General features: G+C 42.4%; 2 protein-coding genes across 5 annotated transcripts in view; one reads left to right on the top strand and one right to left on the bottom strand.

Moving 5' to 3' along the window:
- The first annotated feature begins 707 nt into the window (after positions 1-707).
- LOC135717443 (uncharacterized) lies at positions 708-5,693 on the top strand. Its single transcript, XM_065239534.1, has one exon. It carries the CDS (start codon positions 708-710, stop codon positions 5,691-5,693), a length of 4,986 nt encoding a protein of 1,661 aa, XP_065095606.1.
- A 579-nt stretch (positions 5,694-6,272) lies between these two features.
- sigmar (Tumor necrosis factor alpha-induced protein 8-like protein sigmar) overlaps positions 6,273-22,570 on the bottom strand; it is a 181,387-nt gene continuing 165,089 nt past the window's right edge. For 2 of the 4 annotated variants that reach the window (XM_065239514.1, XM_065239513.1), the window contains exons 2-4: positions 18,104-18,812; positions 8,390-8,544; positions 6,273-8,322 (exon numbers count right to left, since the gene is read on the bottom strand). In XM_065239514.1, coding sequence (XP_065095586.1) covers positions 7,909-8,322; positions 8,390-8,544; positions 18,104-18,116 — 582 coding nt within the window. In that variant the 5' untranslated portion in view covers positions 18,117-18,812 and the 3' untranslated portion in view covers positions 6,273-7,908. The remainder of the gene's footprint in view (positions 8,323-8,389; positions 8,545-18,103; positions 18,813-22,570) is intronic. The other 2 variants (XM_065239510.1, XM_065239511.1) reach the window with 1 other exon arrangement.

The raw sequence follows: 22,570 nt of genomic DNA, 5'->3' as shown, positions 1-22,570 counted from the left end.
TACCAGGAAGCACATCGTCATATCAGCCCACAATTTCAACGATTCCAGAGACAGTAGTGGCAACAGCTGGTGGAAGCTTGATCACGTCTGTAGTCGCTGCACCTGCGTTTACTTCGTCGATAGTGTCGACCGTGCCAACAGTACCAACGATTCCTACAGCGACATTGACAGGAATAGAAAATCCGCCTATCAGTCTTGGTATTGCTCCGGTCTACTCGTATCCTGGAACGAGTACAATGCTCTCGAGTACAGCTGGGATGATTCCGTCAATGTCGTATGGTTTGAGTGGAATCTATGGAAATCCGCAACAGTATCCGGCTCCAGTCACGGCATGTTCGTTACAGCAGTTGCCGAGTTCGATTTCGTCTAATACAGTACCAGCAGTTTCTTGGAATCCACCTGTTCCTTCCACGAGTTGTTCGTTCCAGTATCCAACTTTGGCCAATGAAGCCTTACCCGCAAATCCACTGTTGCTCGCAACCCCAACCACTTTTAATTCGTTTCCGGGAATTCTAAACAATCCAAATGTTTTTCCCGGGAACTTAGCATCATTTCCGTACCCAGCCACAACTACTGCGTTTCCAGTTACAAGGCCGGAAGTAACGCCCTCAGGAATACCAACATCGCGGGGAAACTACGGGACTAGGATCAGTTCTTCAGCCTGTTTGGCAGGACCAACTAGTGCCCAATTGGCAGCCCGGCAAGTAATGCCACGAGAGTTGCCGAAGTTCAGTGGGGATCCCGAGGAGTGGCCTATCTTCTATAGTTCATTCAAGAACACGACGGAGGTCTGCGGATACACGGATGCCGAGAATCTAGCCAGACTGCAGCGTAGTTTGGGAGGATCCGCACTGGAGGCAGTTAGAAGTCGACTGCTCCTACCCGAGTCTGTTCCGTACGTGATGGAAACGCTGCATAAGTTCTACGGAAGACCAGAGATACTGATCAGTTCTCTTCTGAAGAAGGTGAGGAACGTGCCGCCACCGAAGTCGGATAACTTAGGCACCATCGTTGTTTACGGCTTATCGATTCAGAATCTCGTCGATCACATTATTCTGGCCGATCAGCAAGCGCATTTATCGAATCCGATGCTGCTACAGGAGTTGATCGATAAATTACCCACCTCGCTGAAGATGCAGTGGGGGACCTTCAAGCAAGCATTCGTACACGTCAACCTGGCGACGTTCAACAGTTTCATGTCGGGACTAGTGAATCTAGCTTCCGAGCTGAACATCGGAGTGGACTCTGCGCAAAATCACCACCGGCAGCCCAGAGTGGAAAAGTTGAAACAAAAGGAGAAGCTGTTCACTCACGCGAGCGAGGCACCGAGCGTGCCGAAGAAGGAGAGTACAGTCGGAGAAAGTACGTCAAAAGCGTGTTCCTACTGCGAGAAAGACGGCCATCAGATCCTGAACTGTTCCAGCTTCAAGTCGTTGGACATCGGAGGCCGATGGAAGGCAATGCGGCAGAAGAACTTGTGCCGATTGTGCTTGATACCGCATCGAAAGTGGCCGTGTCGCTCGAAAAAGGAATGTGGGGTGGATGGATGCCGTGTTCGACACCATATGCTGCTGCACAGTAGTAGCAACGATGCTGCCGACGGTGCAAAGTCAGGCGAGACGGTTCACCATAATCATCACCACACGAAATCGTTCTCTCTGTTCCGTTATCTGCCAGTTACGCTATACGGAGATGGGAAGCAAGTCGAAACTTTCGTGTTCCTGGATGATGGATCGTCATCGACGTTGTTAGAAGAAGGAATCGCAGCACAGTTGGGTATCGAAGGTGAACCAGACAACCTGTGGCTGAGTTGGACCGGAAAGATCAGTAGACACGAAAAGACATCGAAGAGGTTAAGCGTGAAGATATCCGGTGCTGGGAAGAAGGAAAAGTTTCAACTAAGCAACGTACGAACAGTACACGAGCTAGGACTTCCAAGTCAAACGTTGCACTACACAGAGCTGTCAAATACATTCCCACATTTGCAGGGGCTTCCCGTGGCCAGCTATGTCAACGTCAAACCGGGCATGATCATCGGTCTTGAGCACGTACGGTTGCTGACTAGTCTGAAGAATCGTGAAGGCAATAGCAGCGAACCAGTAGCAACCAAAACACGATTGGGATGGTGCGTGTATGGGAGGAACAATGGAAGCGAAGGTTCAATTGAACAGCTGAACCTCCATGCCTGCGAGGAGATGAGTAACAGCAATCTACACGATTCAATGCGAAAGTTCTTCGCTGTTGAGGATGCCGTTTTGACGAAGCAGCTCGAATCCGAGGAGGACAAGCGAGCACGCAGCATCCTAGAAGCAACAACGGTACGGAGAGGAACTCGTATGGAGGCGGGTTTGCTCTGGCGTAAGGACAACGTGAACTTCCCGGATAGCTTTCAAATGGCGGTAAGCAGGTTGAGAGGTTTGGAGAAACGGTTGGCAAAAGATCCAGAGCTGCGCAGAAGAGTAAACGAGCAAATAGAGAGCTACGAACAGAAGCAGTACGTCTGTAAGGTGTCGTCGGAAGAGCTGGAGAACACGAACCCTGAGCGAGTCTGGTTCCTTCCGTTAGGAGTGGTGACGAATCCTAAGAAACCGAACAAAATCAGAATGGTGTGGGATGCTGCTGCAAAGGCGGGTGGTGTTTCATTTAATGACATGCTGCTAAAGGGTCCGGATCTTCTCGTATCACTCGTGGAAGTTTTGTTACGATTCAGGGAAGGCAAGATTGCGGTGTGCTCCGATATCCGCGAAATGTTCCTGAGAATCCTGATTAGGGAGGCAGACAAGTGGTCGCAGTGTTTCTTATGGCGTAGCAGTCCAGAGGATGAAGTGCAGGTCTACGTGATCAACGTAGCGATGTTCGGTGCAACCAGCTCTCCATGCACGGCGCATTTCGTTAAAAACAAAAACGCTCTCGACTACGTGGAACTATATCCCAGAGCAGTAGATGCGATCATCAATAACCACTACGTGGATGACTTTCTCGACAGTGTCAACTCGGTGGAGGAAGCAGTACAGCTTGTCGAACAAGTGCAGCTCATCCACGCAGCAGCAGGCTTCGAATTCGGCAAAATCCTGTCTAACTCGCAGGATGTTCTCGATCGTCTAGGGGAGACTGGATCGTCAGCCTGCAAGTCGCTGAACCTAGATAAAGATGAAGTCTACGAACGCGTCTTAGGAGTGGTGTGGGTCCCTTCAGCAGATCATTTCACATTCGATCAGACAGGGCTCAAGGAAGTTTTGGGCAGCAACGGGGTGGTTCCAACGAAGAGGCAAGTTCTACGAACCGTGATGAAGCTGTACGATCCGTTGGGATTCGTTGCGCACTTCGTTGTACAGGGCAAAATCCTAATGCAAGAGATCTGGCGAATGGGTACCAACTGGGACGAGCCCATAGAAGAGCAGCTACACGATCTATGGAGTAGATGGATCGAGCTGTACGAAACAATTAATGAAGTGGAAGTTCCTCGCTGCTTTTTCGGGCATCTTCTGCCGAAGGAAGTTGGCGAAATAGAAATCCACGTGTTCACGGATGCTAGTGTCACAGCATGTGCATGCGTAGTATACTTGCGGTTGTCGGTCAACGGAGGTAGCTGGTGTTCGTTGGTAGCAGCAAAGACAAAAGTCGCGCCACTTCGAGCGCTCTCAATCCCTCGCCTGGAACTTCAGGCTGCCATGATGGGATCACGTTTGTTGCAAAACGTTTGTTCGGCGCTCACTCTCAACATTCGGAAGCGTTTTCTGTGGACGGACTCAGCTACTGTTCTGGCGTGGCTGCGATCGGACAGCCGCCGATACCATCAGTTCGTATCTTTTCGGGTTGGTGAAATTCTTTCGCTCACGAGTGTGGATGAATGGCATTACGTACCCTCAAAGCTCAACGTGGCTGACGATGCCACCAAGTGGAATTCGGGACCATCGTTCGATCCAGATAACCGTTGGTTTCAAGGCCCAACATTCCTACGAGATGCAAAAGAGCAGTGGCCAAGAGAATCAGCAGTAGTAGTAGACAAAACGGATGCGGCAAGCGAAGAACTTCGCATGGTAGCCGTACATCAAACGGCTGACGAGGTAGTTGTCGTTGAACGCTTTTCGAAATGGAATCGTTTAGTCCGAACGATGGCCAACGTTCACCGTGCGGTAAGGATCTGGAAGCGAACTATGTACGAAGAAAGTCGACGGCAAGGCCTCGATCGAGACGATTTCGTGAAAGCAAAGGATACACTTTGGCGCCAGGCTCAAGCGCATGCGTATTCGGAGGAGGTTCACGAGCTAACAAATGGTTACAGCGTTGGAAAACGAAGTTCACTGCACTCCCTGGTTCCATTTTTGGATGAATACGGAGTCGTTCGGGTAGGAGGTCGAATCGGAAGCGCACCACACATTCCATACGCAGCGAAACATCCCGTTGTGCTGCCAAGAGATCATCGTATCACTTTCCTTTTGGTGGATTCTTTCCACCAACGGTTCCTGCACGCCAACGGGGAAACAGTCTGCAATGAAATACGGCAGGAGTACTACATACACAAGCTTCGGGTGCTCGTACGAAAAGTTGGCCGAAGTTGTCAGTACTGCAAGGTGAAGAAGGCAGTTCCTGTACCACCGATGATGGGGCCACTGCCAAGGGTGCGCCTAACACCATTCGTTCGACCGTTCACGTACGTCGGCGTGGACTACATGGGGCCCTTCGAAGTCAAAGTCGGACGCAGCGTGGTGAAGAGATGGATGTGTCTGTTCACCTGTCTCACAGTACGGGCTGTACATCTAGAGCTGGTGCACAGTCTCTCATCGATCGCCTGCGTGATGGCCTTCAGGAGATTTGTAGCCAGACGGGGCGCACCACTGGAGGTATTTTCGGACAATGGCACAAACTTTGTTGGAGCCAATCGCCAGTTGTCAGAAGAGAAGCAGAAGATCCAGGACATCATCGAGGACTGTGCCGCTACATTCACAAATGCGAATACCCAGTGGCACTTCAACGTTCCGGCAGCTCCGCACATGGGAGGACCATGGGAACGTATGGTCAAGTCCGTGAAGGTGGCGATGAAGGCTATTTCCGATAGTCAGCGACATCCTAGCGACGAGGTGTTGGAAACGATCATGCTGGAGGCTGAAGCAATTGTAAATTCGCGACCGCTGACATACGTGCCCTTGGAGGCGGCAAACGAAGAGGCACTCACGCCAAACCACTTTCTGCTGTACGGATCTACCGGCATAAAACAACCAGCGACTGATCCTGTGAACGGGAACATCCTTCGAGACAGCTGGAAGCTTGCGCAGCACATTGTGGACGATTTCTGGCGCAGATGGGTGCGGGAATATCTCCCAACGCTTACGAGGCGAACGAAATGGTTCGAAGCAGTAAAGCCGCTGGAACCTGGCGATCTAGTCGTGATAGTAGACGAACATGCGAGGAACCGATGGGAGCGGGGACGGATTCTGGAGATTTTTCCGGACAAATCAGGTCAGGTGAGGCGTGCTACGGTGCAGACTGCTAGGGGAGTGTTTGCTAGACCTGCGGTGAAGCTAGCGGTTCTAGACGTTGCCGGCAAGGACAAGATGATAGACGAAGTCGCTCCGGATACGGAAGTGGTTCACGGGTCGGGGGATGTCGCCGATACCCCTCGTTGCGGCGAATTGGTGGTGAACCAATTGACTGAACCCTCGCGAGCGAAACACTGTTGTCGGGCGAAGTGAACGATAGAAGTAAACAAACAGAACAATACGAGGCGAGTTAGTCAGCAAAATTGAAGAAAACTTGATAGTGCAGTGAGATAAAATCGAGACGTTTTTCGTAAGTTTAAGTAAATTCAAAATTCGAAGACATTGATTAAACAACGTTTATTATAGCCACCTAAACGGTTTATTCAACCCTTGCTGAATTTGCCACGTAGTAAGTGGTAACTTAGATATTATTGAGGTATGTTTTCCCTGAAATCATAAACATAACACTTACCTTTGATTTGTCGCGTAACCTAAAAAGGACCTAAAATACTTACCCTTGATTGTACTTACTATTAGATTGAACTGGAATCGTCCTTCCATGGCAAACGTTGACCTGAAATAATCTGTAAAAGAACACTGAAAATGTAAGATAATTATTATATAATTACCTTTGTATCACCACTAACATAACGTAATAAATTACAGCTTTGAAGCTGCTGAGTACGCAACTAGAAGAACGGTGTTAGTTCCGACTTACGGGAACAATACCTACGATATGTTCCATGCTTTGTATTTAAAGGCGATTGTGATATAAATTATAAACACCGATGGTTTCAATACACCTCCGCTTTATTTTCAACTCCGATCAAAATATCATCTGTTTGTTTACATTGTTGGTGGTGTGCTTGTACTCACTCCAGCAGGCACCTCGAACCACAAGTTAGACAACGATTATCCATTTCTAACAATACACAAATGTTTCTCTTCCTTTCTCTGAAGGCAATCATTACCTACATATGTTGTCTAGAATGTTTGCACTGGATTTTCTTCAAATCAATTTCGATTGGTTATACGAATTTTCGTCCGGTGTCCATTATGTGTGTATCTACTCAAATTCTTCTTCTCTTACTCGCAAATCAAATAAAGGAAAAACTGGTCCTTCTTATGTGAGTTTGTTTGTGTTGGTTTGTAATTCCGGTCGTAAAATTATATCTTCGTTTCTTCTTGTTGTTCTAACAAATACATTTTCAAATTTCTTCCCTAACCGCGCACAAACGAGTAACGTGAAATCCAGCTGTTGAGTTTGCCTACATAATATGTCCTACGAATATTTTCCTATTAATTTGTGAGTGTGGTTGCTTCTTCTTAAGTACATTCGAAAAGTTGAGGAAAATTTGTTTTCCCACTTTAGACCTCGGCGGTGCGGGTCGTTGATATGAGTTGTTTTCTGTTACTTGTTCGGTTTTTGCCTATTCAAAAAAGTCTATGTAGATAAGATATATGACTTAGAATATCTGTTTTAAATTTATATTTCAATCTTAGACAATAGCAAAGTTGCTGTATAGTTTTTTGCCTCCCTCTCCGGGTACCTAACAGTGTGCGTAAAAGAGCGCAGTGTTGTTTCTTTTGTTTCTTCAAATATCATTCATTAATGTTGTTGTTATTTTCTTTTCAAGATATGAGTTATTTATTATTTACACACTCATCTAACAACAGGCAAGTGTGATGAACGTCGGCTCTGACTGCGGATGAAGAAACCGAATATTGAGATTAGGACGACTGTATACAAGCATCTCCAAACATAACACAAAACTGTGCGTTGGTAGTCGAACTTCGTAGACCCGGCTTGACCACTCCGAATTTCATTTTTTTTTCTAATCTCTGCATACTGCAAAATGTTGAAACGAGTTTTATAAAAGTACGTAGATTTGATCTGACTAACTCTGTAACAGTCGCTGCCATTAGTTATCATCACCCCGAAGTTCAACTACCCATTCCTACCAGTAATGACTAAGACATTTTCTTTGAGTGTAATCTAGCTTCGTATCATCATCATTGTTGTGCAACAGTACGATTGTAATCCTAGCTTTTGGAACTTATAGTAATAACCTCATTGATAATACTATCAACGAAAGGATGATAATTTAGCTCCGAGTATGCTGATCCGCCATTCTAGTGACTGGCAAGCGACGGATCAGCAACAAGCCTTAACACACCTAATTCAGAACAACAAATAAATTAGCATTATTAGAGCCATTGCAGTAAGCGTGTTTTTGGCTTGGAAAATAGGCCCAGGTTCCTAGCAAATAATACCATAGTTTCCTGCTTAATTATCACTACACGCAAGAATTACCACCCTAATTCTCACGTACGACGCGCTAATCTACACAAAAAGTACAAATTATCGTCCAAACAAGCTCTGATTTATAGGTTCACTTACGGTGCCTAACATGCTACAGCAGCGCCATTAAATATCTCCGTTCTCCATCGCTTTGTTCAGATCGGCGATGATCTTATCCATGAGGTCCCGGTAGGGCGACTCCTGCCGGAATGCCGTCTCCAGCAGGGACGGATCTCTGAAAAAGGCAAACACCTCCTCGATCCGGCCGATCGACTTGTCCGTCAGGTGCCGCTCGACGCAGGATTTGAGCAACGCTTGTACCTCCTGTAGCGATTTGAGCAGATAGTTGAGATCGAAGCTGTAGTCCACTTCGTAGAACGAAATGATGGCCATCTGCAGGGTTTGGAACTTGGCTCGGAATCGATCGGCCAGCTTCAGTTCGTCCGCGTTGAACTGACCGTTGCGGTGGAGGACGGCAATTTTGATCACGATTTTGATGACGTTCTTGACTAGACGTTCCGCGTCCTTCTTGTTACCGGTCTGAAATGGGAAGCGAAAGCACGATTCAGTACAGTTTTCAACGATGTATTTGTGGGGAAGTACTTACGTGTGTCTTTGCTAACCGGTAGACGTTGTCCAGCAGCGATGCGGTCGTTCCATCGATGAAAACCTTGGCCACATTCTTGCTGGCCATGCGGGATAGGATCTTCTTCTGCGCCCGCAGACCGATGTCTTTCGCTTTGAATGCATTGTCGGTCATAACTGAAAAAAAAGGGGGAAGATGATCTTGATCAGTGAGAAGCATTGAGGTCCTTATTTTTGCGTTCCCAAATACAGTGTCCGCTCGATTTTGGCAACACGTCACCCATGCCTTAAATTTGATTGTGCTCAATAGTTTAAAATCTTAAACTCGGTTTCATTTTTTTCTTAGATTGTCCGGAGAATACCCCCTATTGTCCATAGAAGTCGCAAAACATTTTAGAAATTCCATCGAAAAAAAAAAACTTCAAATACACTCTACATTTATCTTTGGTAAAGGGTGATACGGTCAAAATTTGGTCAATATCAACTTGACGTATTTCTTTCAATTTTGCATTTAAAAAACCTGAACACCCCTCATTTTGAAGGTGTGTGTGTGTAGAATGTTGCTCCTATTTTTATTTTGGAATTCACTCTTCAGTTGTCAAAATGCCGTCCAAGCAAGAAGAGCAGCGTATCAAAATTTTGCTCGCGCATCGCGAAAATCCGAGCTACTCGCACGCAAAGTTGCCAAATCAACCGTTACAAATGTAATTAAAGTGTTTGGGGAACGTTTGTCGACAGTCAGGAAGTCTGGATCGGGGGGAAATCGAAAACCGGAAGCCGCTGAGACGACAAAGAGAGTTGCCGGTAGTTTCAAGCGAAACCCTAACCTCTCTCTCCGAGATGCCGCAAATAAGCTGGGTGTATCGTCTACAACCGTGCATCGAGCCAAAAAACGAGCCGGACTATCGACTTACAAGAAGGTAGTGACTCCAAATCGCGATGATAAACAAAATACGACGGCCAAAGCGCGATCCCGGAGGCTGTACACGACGATGCTGACGAAGTTTGACTGCGTGGTAATGGACGACGAAACCTACGTCAAAGCCGACTACAAGCAGCTTCCGGGACAGGAGTTTTATACGGCAAAAGGAAGGGGAAAGGTAGCAGATGTTTTCAAGCACATGAAACTGTCAAAGTTCGCAAAGAAATATCTGGTTTGGCAAGCCATCTGTACCTGTGGCTTGAAAAGCAGCATTTTCATAGCTTCCGGGACTGTCAACCAAGAAATTTACGTGAAAGAGTGTTTGAATAAACGTCTGCTGCCTTTCCTGAAGAAACACGGTTGTTCCGTACTGTTTTGGCCGGATTTGGCATCTTGCCATTACGGTAAAAAGGCCATGGAGTGGTACGTCGCCAACAACGTGCAGGTGGTTCCCAAGGACAAGAACCCTCCCAACACGCCAGAGCTCCGCCCAATTGAGAAATACTGGGCTATTTTCAAGCGGAACCTAAAGAAGACCAAAAAAACTGCTAAGGGTGATCAGCAGTTCAAGGCAAACTGGCTTTCTGCGGCGAAGAAGGTGGCTGTACAAAATCTGATGGCAGGGGTCAAGCGTAAGGCCCGGCAATTCGGATTTGGAAAAGCGGAAGCCTAACTGAATATTTTTCCTGAATTTTATACTAATTGAACTTGAAAAAGAAATTTAATTTGATTTTTTAAATAAACGATTTCACCGATTTACACGCGTTTTCCCTTGACCAAATTTTGACCGTATCACCCTTTATGCCATTTAGAATTTAGAAAAGTGTTATCCCAAAATTTCCTTGAAGATAATCACTTGAGCATCAAAATAATCCTTAGAATTTCCTTCAAATGCTTCTCAAAATGTGACCTCTTGGAATTTACATGGAAGGAGTAGCAAACCTTCGCCACAACTTGTTTCTGATTGGAATAAGTCGTATAGAAGTTGCTACAAGCGAATTGCGACAAGTGTGTTGCTACACCGAGAAAAGTTTGCATGTAGCTTTCATTGGAAATGCACATGATTTTCATCCATAATCAAAATCAATGGAATTCATCTGAATTTCACATAACATTTATGCGATCCCATTAAATTTATGTGATTTTGCAAATGAATTTCATCCGCCTCATAATATTCATGTGATTTTGTGGTGGGATTTGCTGCTATGTGATCACTGGAAAGTTATGTGAAATTCACATGGATTTCATCCATTAGATATGTGATAATTTTTTTGAGTGTAGGGTATCTTGAAACTCTCCTTAGATTTTTTATATCTTCAGAAAATGTGCTGGAGTTGCTTTGGAAATCTGCTAAAAATTTCCAGCCAAACATTAGGATATTTGCAGGAATATTTTGAAAAACATACAGGCGAAATTGCTCTAATGTTGGCCTATGGATCTAAGATTGGGACCATCCCGAATAATCTGCTATTTATCAATTTTATCTAGATGAACGCGTCATTGGGACGGTACTAATGGATATTTTTGGTCGCTATTGAAAATTTAGTCGATTGCTGAATTTTTGTATGAGTCCAAATTAGGGGCATTTAGGCCGACATTACATCCATTTCCCTTACATATTGATTTCGATCATCTAAGAATTTACTAAAAATGATCTTTCTCTTACACTCCTTGTTAAAGATGAATCCATCGAATCAACATACTTGTAGAACGTTTTTTTTTTCTGTGTTCAGAACTAGAGCTATCGAATGAGTACGAAAGAATTGCTTTTTAAGATTAGCATTAGCATCGAACAATTTCTACAATATCGTAGGTGGTACGAATTCAAAACTATTAAGAGCAAGACGGATATCTATTACTGGACAAGATAGCAAGTAGGAAATAATTACTATCTCCAAGATAAAGACATATTCCGTTCCAACAGTTAAGGCTTGTCCTGGCCACGTCTTTACAACTGGTAGGGATAGGGTATGTTCGTCCAACATTTACTTAAGAGAGATGCAGAGAACTCTACGACCCTTAAAAATGTCTCGGGAATTTAGGAATTATGTTAGCAAGGAAAGTAAGCCATTGGATACACCCAGTCAGTGTTGCTGGCAAATGTAGGTTTTACGAAAGAATTGGGTTTTAAGATGTACAATTTTGATTGCCTTACCTTAAAATATATTTCTAATTCCTAATTTTATTTAATGTTGTTACCTATATCAAAAATTCTAAGTCCGATACTAAGTTTCTCGAATATTTAACATAGAATCTTGGATATTTGTTCAAGCTCGGAATTTTGAACATTTCCTTAGCACGGGATATCAAGAATGAAGCCTGCGAACTAATATAAATAGCAATGTCCCAGAGTTTTGGAAATGTGTCAAGTCCAAGATCGTCCAAGATTTTATTAAATGATCTAAGATAAAATCATGAACAACCCTAAGCCTCAGACACGTGATTTTTTGTAAATTGTTGCAACCTTAACCCTCCGTTACTCGCGCTGTTCTACTTTGTTCAACACATATGAGTTTTCCATTGCCATTTAGTTGCTGAGTTAACAATCGATCTGAAACCAGCGTGTATTCCTCAAAAAACTTGTTTTGAACTAAACAAGCTAATTTTTGATCACAGTAAACCCCCAAAAAAATGAAGATAATGTTTATGGAAACCGCGTAAACGGTGTCCATACTACATGTAATTTATTACAAATGGAATATCTCGAGATCCTGATCAGATAGAAAATTACTGTCTTCGGCAAAGTTGTTCAGGAGATTATAACCTTTTTGCTGGTTGACAGTAATTCAGAATTTTCTCACTACGTAGCGCTAGGATACATGTGAAATTCTCACATGTGGTATACCTCGAGATCCTGATTAGATAGAATGTTACTGTAGTTGTTCAGGAGGTCAAAGCCTATTGCTTGGTGCACAATAGTTCCGAATGTTCTCACTACGCGGCGCTAGAAAAAAAGTTAAATTCTTGCACATAAAATATTTCAAGATCCTGATCATATAGAAAGTTACTGTCGTCGGCAAACTTGTTCAGGGGGTCATGACTTTTTGGATGGTGGACCGTAGTTCAGGAGTTTCTCACCCCGCGGCGCTAATGAACATGTGGGTGATTCCTGCTCAAGTATATACATCACCTGTGGTCGATGTCATCGACATCGTGGCATTCTGAACAAACGACTTTTGACGTTGGATAACGTCTTTCGGCTACATAAGGGGGTACAAAATTGAAAACAGTCATTTTGGATGCGTTACGAAAAATTAAAAGATTTTGAACGATAATAACTCAACCGTCTCTCGATAGATTTACGAGATAATGGCATCAATTGATTGGAAATATTTCTAGCAGTTTGCTGAATGTTTCAAAACTATTGATTTCATTCTGTAAACTATTGAAAAATGGTTAAAAGTAAACCATTGTCTAAAGATGGTGAAAATCGATTGATTTTTTTTATATTCTTATACTTTCGCCAACCGAGACATCAGATGCGAGTATCTGACACCTCTGATATTTTCTGTTCTACTATATAAGCGTCCAACAAGGTCGCCCGTTCCATCATTGTCAACAACATCAGCCCAACAAAACGGCCCTCTTCAGGGCCACCAAACTTTCGCAAAAAAGTTATTAAGGAATATTCCTAAAATATAATATACACAATTAAGTACAACACATAACAGACGTTATCCAACGACAACCTTGCGGTCGTATCTAGTATATAACCCTTCCAACTTTTTCGGTTTTGCTCTAAGTGCCTAGATCCGTGTAAAAACCAACGCGACACGTTCTTGAGCGCTATATTTGTGACAAATGAAAATAATCATTTTGGAATTGATCCTCATAATCATCCCCACCAAGATGAAGACGATTGTCTTGTCCCCCGTCTCGATGAATCTCATCGTCGTCCACTGGTCACCATAGCCGGTCGAACTCCAGACGAATCAAGAACCACACTATCGTTCATACTGGCGACATCGCTCTGATGAGACAACGAAACCCTGCCCCCAAGCTCCTCCCCTTTTCCTATCCTACTACAATGTACCCCTCTAACCTCGGGTATGCCGCGAGTATTCGGCCCAAATCCTACTAGACATAGAAAATTAAGTGAATGTTGTTACAAACAAAGAACAATGAATTATCGGCTCCGAAAAGCTAACTCAATTAAGCCTTACAAATGAACGAACTAGATGAAAAAAAAGAAGATGAAGACGAATATTAATATTGACAACACAGAGGCGATAATGAACATCCAGTCACGAATGACGAAAAACAAATCTGGATCAACAATAGAAAAGGGCCCATCATCATTTGTAAACAAACCGGTCCAAAGCCCTTAACTCACAAAGCGAATACCGCCCACGCAAACCAATACCATCAGGGGAAACTTCTACCTACATTTCTAGATAGAGCTGGAATTAGGGCGTAACAGCCTTTGTAAACAATGTCTTCTCTCGTTGATTTCTAGGAATTCAAGGCACGCACAAACCAACATATTCATCGTGTAGGGGAAGTCTTCCCCTACTCGATGGTGATGTCCATTTGCCAGGGAGAGCCATGACTTTCGAGAAATCCTCGAGAGAAGTCATTGCTTACATAGCTGTTACGCCCCAATTTCAGCTCTATCTAGATTTGATGTTGACTTCGATACTCAGAGGCTGCCTTGATCAAGAGAATGCTGTTATGTCAACATTCAAGCTGAACATTGCATTAGGTCCTAAGTAACATTGATCGATTCTCTTCGTCGACTTTCTTTTTCGTTAATAACTTGAGCACCTAACCGTCACTTGATGTGTTTGTCGTATTAGATGTTAAATAAAAGCTTCTTTTATCGATCTGTGTGCTGAAAATACCTGGGAATGTCATTACATGGTCGTGGGGATGCAAAGAGAAAGTCGATGAAGATAATCTGTGAATGTTACTTAGGACTTAATGCAATGTTCAGCTTGAATTCAAATTCATGCAGGTAGTTCGTCTATCTGTTAGGGTTGTCTTCATTTTCAGCAAAGTTGAGTGTAGAAGAAATTCGACAGTGAGCATGCATAAGGGCGTATACGCGATGATCGATTCTCTTCATCGATTTTCTCTTTGCATTGCTACAACTAAGCGTAACAATTTTCTAGAATTTGTTCAATGCAGAGTTGTAACAGGTTATCAAAAGCACAACAGCAAACGCACCGAGAAACGTTAAATCTAGTGAGTTATTAACAAAAGAGAAAATCGACGAAGAGAAACGATCATCGCGTTCACGCCCTTATGCATGCTCACTGTCGAAATGATTTTTATCAGCACTTCCCTCAAACATTGAGCTTATTTTGATGCGAACTCATACTGCACTGGCAGTTTGAAGTTTATATGGGAAAAGTGAACTTTATGTTCTCAACGTCTTAGCCCTTCGTCATAGTGATTTAAGTGTATGCTTGATATCTTTTCTCATGTAAAGTTTGCCTTTTTATTATACTTCAAGGTAATTAGTAATTAATTGATTTCGAAGAAAACATTTTTTTTATATGATTAAACAACATTTTTTTATATGATTAAACAAGCTTTCTGGGCAACACTGCATAGTAGCATGAATTTTTGGCCCTATTCTTCGCAATGTTGCCTGCTGAGCAGTTGATGCAGCATGCCAGAAGAACATCATCATCGTAATCAATTTATTACTAATTATCCTAACCTCCAATTGTGGTCTTGAGCAAAGTTGTAGCTGGGAACATTTTAGATTACTACAGATAGCTAACGTTGCCATATATCAGTTGAAGGGTTTACTTTTACCATAGTAATTCCCATATAACATTCAAAGGGCCAGTGCAGTATGAGTTTGCATCCAAATGAGCTCAAATTTTGGAAGAATGATCAGGAACCGATTTGAAATCGATTGAGCTTGGTAGCCTTCTAAAAATTGTCTAAATTATGAAACATAATTTGACAATCTATTACGGTCTTGGAGCCTGCATCAATAATTTAAAAAATAATCTGATTTTATTCAATTGAGGTGATTTTTCGGTTTGGTACCTTAAACATAAAATCCCGAAACTGTGTTTTCAGCAGCACCTATTGCTGAAATTAGCCATGCCAGTATTGCTTTTTTAGAATCTTTTGCTGTTTTATGAAACCGGGGAAAATATGATGGGCACTCGAAAAAAACGGGAATTAAATTTCATAAATCCAGTGGCCATCCTGGTTTTAAGGCTGTATTCAGCGAAAAATATGCTGGCCATATCTCCGGAACAAATACACCGTTTCCAAAAATATTCCATAGCGTTCTATGGGACCATGGCACCTTTCGATTGGCATCTCAAATTTTTGTAACACGCACATACCTACATTTTCCGATCTCGTCGAGCTGAGTTGGATGTGGGACTACTTTCATACGATGGTCTTAGGACTTGAACCACCTACGAAATTGTGCAACTTGCTTAATGCGAATGCGAATGCGCACTGATATAATTGATTGTTTACTTTAACTCGAGATTTCACCTAAATTGTATATTGTCTATCAAACATCTGCTGTTATGGCGGTAAACTTCAACTCGGATTAACTTTTAATCCCGTCCCTGTTTGGATGATCTGCAAAATGATTGCTTAGAGTCGTGTGGATTAAATCTGATGTCGACATCAAGGCAGCTGGACATTATTGATGGGGATTTAATCCGAGGATAACACCGGTTCTAGCTAAAGTTTACCAGAATTCGCCAGTTTCAGTCATTCAATTTGCCATTAACGAGCATATCAATCATTTCTTTATGAAGTTGTAAACATCGCCAAGCTAAGCATGTGTGCTGTTGTTTTTTTGGCAATGTTATTTTTTTTCATTTATGTTAGTTGAAATTGATTTTCCCTCCAGCTATTAGAGTGTGTGATCCATTATCTGACCGTTTTCTCCCGTCTCGTTTCTTACTATTTATTTACTTAGGATTACCAACCACGTTAGCGTCACCGATTGTGTTTGGTCCGTTCTGTTCGACCAGGGTTGTAGTTTAACAGTGCTTCTTCTAGCGTCTCTTGATTCCCAAAATTTTAACAACATATGAATGTTCATTTCAACCTTACAACCGACGGTGATTGGACTCAATAGGAGATAAAATTCGAGTCGCATTTTCCCACCGTATGTTTTGCAACAAAAGGCCCCAAGCCGTCCTTCGTTTATATCACATGGGATCCGTTGTTTTCCCGGGATACCATTTACAGCAAGCGCAGTGTCAATAAATCCCACGTAGGTATACGAACGAAACACCATCATGCTCTGCTCTAAAAACACCAAGCAACCCATGTTTTATTTTCACAGTAAAGTTTTATGTTGTCAAACGGAAACGCTTTTTTGCCGCAGGTATGGATGACAGGTTGAACAAAGTGTGGTGGGAATAAAAGAAAAACATGCGTTTTGCCCGAATCAATTGTTGCGAAATGAAGCAGAACAACAATTGGAAACGTTCAACCAGCCAAGCAGGAATACATACATTATTGACGCTTTATCAAGACTAAAGGTAGTCACTAGACGGATGGCATGTCATGTTTGTATTTTTTTTAAAAATATAAATAGAGTAGATGTATCAGTCATGGCTATACGTTCCTATTATGATATATGAAATTCCCGAAAAAGAACACATATGGGTATGGCCATGATGGGTAGATATACCCTATTTGAACAGATGAAAAAAACAACAGGGAACGCAGCAGGCTCTGTTCGAGGGTAGTTAATTTTAAATATTCCTGTCACGTTCTTGTTTCGTATTCAATTTTCTGAATGCTTTGTGACTGCAGAATTAGTGATCAGGAAAATTTTCCAATAGTTTTGCGTGTGTACGAAAAACGAGTAGATTTTGCATTCGATTGCTAGTAATGTCCTAAACAAAAGGATAAGTGAATTAACAAGTGGTTTGCCGAAAACTTATGTCGGCGATGAATTTGGCCCAGAGCAACATGAATAACATAAAGCAACCACAAGCAACCCCGGTCAAGCGACGATTCAGCAATCACGATCAACCGATGGCTCAGCAACTCTAGTCAACAGATGACACACGTAAGACCAGAAATGCATAGGTAAGCTAACACAACTTTCAATATTAACATGCCATCCCAATGGATCCCTACTCAAACGTGCTAGCAGTGCTTTTTTAACCGTTATTGGTGGTTGTGTCTTCTGGCATGTGAGCAGTGTACAACTCAGCCTCAAAAGACTGCAACGTGTACTAAAATTATTTAGAAACATTACAAAAGTATTTAAAAAAAAACCAAATCTATAATGTTACATTTTCCGGTTGAGTGTAGATTCTTGAACAAAATTTTGTACATTTTTTTGTTCATAAATTAGTAGGCATTCCTTGCGCATGGCGCATAAATATTGAAATGTACCGCTCCTACTACAGTTCCATCATTTTTAATCCTGGGAATTAAACGATGCGAACACACCAAACACTTGTCCGTTTGTATCGAAAAGCTTTTAGCTAATTAGCCGAGCTGGAAACAACACGCCACACAAACCCTTCACTTTTGATTCTATTTTTATTTTTGTTTGCACCGCTTTGGGGGGATCGAAAGCAAGCGTGAACAATTCCACAGTTCACCGCGCTTTACATTATGTATAAGTTCAATCAGGGGGGCTTTTCCCGTCTTCCCTTTCTCTCTTACCCTTTTCAGTCAACGGTCAGAGACCGAAGATCCGAAATTTTCACTCACTTCGCGGAAGGATCTTCTAAATGCATATGCCTCTAGAAGGTACTGTTTCAATTAAGGTTTTTAATTAGAGAATGATGCAGAAACAACAAGAAAAACAGCTGAACTGAAAGAAGAAAAAAAAAACTTAACATAAAAAAGAAGACGTACCTGTATCAATCATTTTCCTTTGAAAACAAGATATCTAAAATTAACGGAAACGATACACGTTCCCCGTTGATGTAGCAACTCGGAAACAGGATGTGCTTGGTTATTGCTTTCCTCCACTGATGACAGCAGCCTTTGTAGATGGATTCGTGATGGCAGTCTTATTCTTCTTCTCCAATTTTCCCCGGTGGTTACCTTTCTTTGCACTGCCGCCTTCAAGTGAGGTTGTTTGCACCGTCAATCGAGGTCACACACGGCCACACCGGTCAAATTGTAGAAAATAATAATTGTGTTTTCTCGCGATTTGCGATGATGACGACCCGCGTCACTCACAAATGGCGCTGGGGTGGCCTTCGGAGAGCCTCTATGTCCGTCGGTTGGCCGTCCTTTTTTTTGTGGGAACTGGTTGTGGTTGGTTCTTCTGCTTCTTTCTATCGGTTTTCCGTTTGTTCGGCCGTTTCTCGCAATGCAGCAATTCACTTTCAATCAATCAAATTTATAACAGCCGTTCGCTCGTTCGTTAGTTCGTTGTAGCCGCCGTCGTTCTGTTCCGTTCGATTGGTTTGCTGATAGGTTTATTGTCCGTCCGTGTTTCGGTTCGTGGTGACACGAGAATGCTTTTTCCCCATTAAAACGTTTGATAAACGAAAACCGATATCAACTGAAGATTTGGACAACAGCTTGCGTGCGACAACAAAATATAAATTGGGTTCTGAAAAACGAAAACAAAAGGAAAAAAAGAAAATGAGGCAATACGTCACGAAATAGGAAAAACTGAAAGGTTTATAAAATTATTAAAAGTATAAATGAAACTAACGGTAGAAAAATATAATAATGAGTAATGATTCTAACAGAGCTTATCATATTCTATAAGGCAGGGGTGTTGATAAATGTGTAAGGTTCTTATTACAGTTAGATCTTGATTGACATCACGCAGTTCTTACCTTTTTTGCATTCCACAGGATTCATTCTGACATCCTCAATTGTGAATCATGGTATATTTAGTATCAAATACACAAGAGCAGAAAGAAATAAGATTTGAAACCCCTAAAATGACGCGAACATTTTCCGGTTGTTTATCTAGCGCCCAGCCACTTGATACCATGTTTTCTAGAGAAGTTCGCAAGTGCAGGATTTTATGGCCAAACTAAGTATATTTCCAGGTACATTATCAAAGGATTTCCGTTCGTTGGAGCTGTGGTTCGGGTTTCCGGAGTTTTTGGTTCCGTCGGAAGTGTAGTATGTATTTTCTTCTGCGTGAGCGGATTAGTTTTTCACCATGCGTTAGATGGTCAGATGATGTTATGTGTATCTTTGGATTAGGAGCGGAATCGCGATCGTTCTGTTACCCCTGTTGTGGAGTTTCAATGCCAGCATGCAAACGAAAGGATACGATTATGGCTATAGAAGACATATGGTGAGACCTTTCCATTATTGTTATTTTTAACATTATATAGGGGAAATGGCTCTAATGTTGGCCTATGGATCCAAGATTGGGCCCATCGCTAAAAATCTGCTATTTTTCAATTTTATCTAGATGAACACGTCACCCGAGCAAAGTCCAGCATCAAAATGACAGCAAATTGAAATCAAGTTTTGATATCAACATCAAACTGAAATCATAATTCCCTGTCCAAGGATGAGAGGCTTGTTGATGATTTGTCAAGAGTTGCTATGATTCTTTTTGCAATTTGTTAAAATTGTAGTTTTTCTTCAGTTCATTGATTTGAAAGGTTCAAGCGAGTTAATTTCACGGAGCCGTAAATTGTAGTTTTATCATAATTTTTATATTACCTAGCATAAAATAAAATAGTAATTTTAAATTCGCTTTTGTAATGCTAAGGTAAATAGTTTGCTTTGAGTGTAAAGTTAATTTATAAGAAAGCCCTCCCCTTGGCTAGTTTTTTAACCTGGACGTTGGTGGGCGGGCCTAATCTTATGCTTCATAGTGGAGCGTTGGAGACGGTTGGCTTAGGTCCGGCATCGTTGGCTCATGCCGTGACAGAATAGCGTCATGAGCATGCGATGAGGATTACTGAGCTTCCCCTCTCTGATGAACCATTGCATAAGAGAACCAAAGTTCTAGCCTGAAGTGATAGTATCACACTTGTTACTCCTTTATTTGAAAGCCGCGTTGTAGTACGCTTACGTATAGGCACTGACGTTGGGTGCGATACTGGCGGGTTTTGCCGCAAATCACTCTTATTTTTTTACGCAGATAAATTATTTGGGTTTGCAAGGGAATTATACTATTGAAATATTTCAGAAAGTACCCATCAGTGCTCCTTCTACTTGCGTGACAAGCTTTCGTTGTTGTTTTCATTGAGGTATTACTCAGGGAACAATGTTAAACACCATTTTTGTACATGGTATTGCAACTAATCTTATATGTGCTTCATTTTGATTTGGGAGAAATGTTTGAACTATGGCTCGAGATTTCCACTGTGGTGCGCTTCTATTGTGACATAACCATACGTAATTTTGTGGGACGACATAGTGGAAACGTGTGAGCGTAGTTGGAGCATATACCCTAAAGGGTGATACGGTCAAAATTTGGTAAATATCAACTTGACGTATTTCTTTCAATTTTGCATTTAAAAAACCTGAACACCCCTCATTTTGAAGGTGTGTGTGTGTAGAATGTTGCTCCTATTTTGATTTTGGAATTCACTCTTCAGTTGTCAAAATGCCGTCCAAGCAAGAAGAGCAGCGTATCAAAATTTTGCTCGCGCATCGCGAAAATCCGAGCTACTCGCACGCAAAGTTGGCAAAATCGCTAAAAGTTGCCAAATCAACCGTTACAAATGTAATTAAAGTGTTTGGGGAACGTTTGTCGACAGCCAGGAAGTCTGGATCGGGGGGAAATCGAAAACCGGAAGCCGCTGAGACGACAAAGAGAGTTGCCGGTAGTTTCAAGCGAAACCGTAACCTCTCTCTCCGAGATGCCGCAAATAAGCTGGGTGTATCGTCTACAACCGTGCATCGAGCCAAAAAACGAGCCGGACTATCGACTTACAAGAAGGTAGTGACTCCAAATCGCGATGATAAACAAAATACGACGGCCAAAGCGCGATCCCGGAGGCTGTACACGACGATGCTGACGAAGTTTGACTGCGTGGTAATGGACGACGAAACCTACGTCAAAGCCGACTACAAGCAGCTTCCGGGACAGGAGTTGTATACGGCAAAAGGAAGCGGAAAGGTAGCAGATGTTTTCAAGCACATGAAACTGTCAAAGTTCGCAAAGAAATATCTGGTTTGGCAAGCCATCTGTACCTGTGGCTTGAAAAGCAGCATTTTCATAGCTTCCGGGACTGTCAACCAAGAAATTTACGTGAAAGAGTGTTTGAATAAACGTCTGCTGCCTTTCCTGAAGAAACACGGTTGTTCCGTACTGTTTTGGCCGGATTTGGCATCTTGCCATTACGGTAAAAAGGCCATGGAGTGGTACGCCGCTAACAACGTGCAGGTGGTTCCCAAGGACAAGAACCCTCCCAACACGCCAGAGCTCCGCCCAATTGAGAAATACTGGGCTATTGTCAAGCGGAACCTAAAGAAGACCAAAAAACTGCTAAGGGCGAGCAGCAGTTCAAGGCAAACTGGCTTTCTGCGGCGAAGAAGGTGGCTGTACAAAATCTGATAGCAGGGGTCAAGCGTAAGGCCCGGCAATTCGGATTTGGAAAAGCGGAAGCCTAACTGAATATTTTTCCTGAATTTTATACTAATTGAACTTGAAAAAGAAATTTAATTTGATTTTTTAAATAAACGATTTCACCGATTTACACGCGTTTTCCCTTGACCAAATTTTGACCGTATCACCCTTTATATAATTTAAAATCAGCTAGGAAACTAACTTCAAAATGAAGCATTTTAGTCACTTGAAGGTGTCACCTGGGACGAACTAATATATATTAAATACACTGGATTCGCTTTTTACGCGGGTGATACGTCCCGCGTAAAAAAAAACCACGTAAAAAAACCGCGTAAATTCCGGAATCCGCGTAAAAAAAAACCGCGTAGATTCCGAAATTCGCGTAAAAAAAACCGCGTAAAAAAAGACTCTAGTGTATAATGATAAACCGCGTAAATTCTTATATCCGCGTAAAAAAACCAAAATCCGCGTAAAAAAACCGCGTAAATTCCGGAATCCGTGTAAAAAAACCGCGTAAATTCCGAAATCCACGTAAAAAAAAAAAAAAAAACCGCGTAAAAAGCGACTCCAGTGTATAGGTCAAATTAAAAAACAACTTGAAACACGTTAAATTTCAGATTACATTCACAAGTGCAGGAACTTACGTAAAACTACATAATTCGTATAAAATGTAAGTAGGGTAAATGTTGGCTTCGGCACCCATTGACTGTTTTCGGCAACCAAAATTTAAACGATAATTTCACTATGTTTTCCCATCAACGCACTTCCCTGAATGTGTCCAAACGATTGTTTAGCCTTTCAGCTTCAATCTGATTATA

Source organism: Ochlerotatus camptorhynchus, unplaced genomic scaffold, assembly GCF_037179485.1.
Source record: "Ochlerotatus camptorhynchus isolate MF236.1 unplaced genomic scaffold, CSIRO-AGI_Acam_v1.1 ptg000055l, whole genome shotgun sequence".
NCBI lineage: Eukaryota > Metazoa > Arthropoda > Insecta > Diptera > Culicidae > Ochlerotatus > Ochlerotatus camptorhynchus.
The sequence above is the reverse complement of the archived record's forward strand: the minus strand, read 5'-3'. Positions and strand labels throughout refer to the sequence as shown.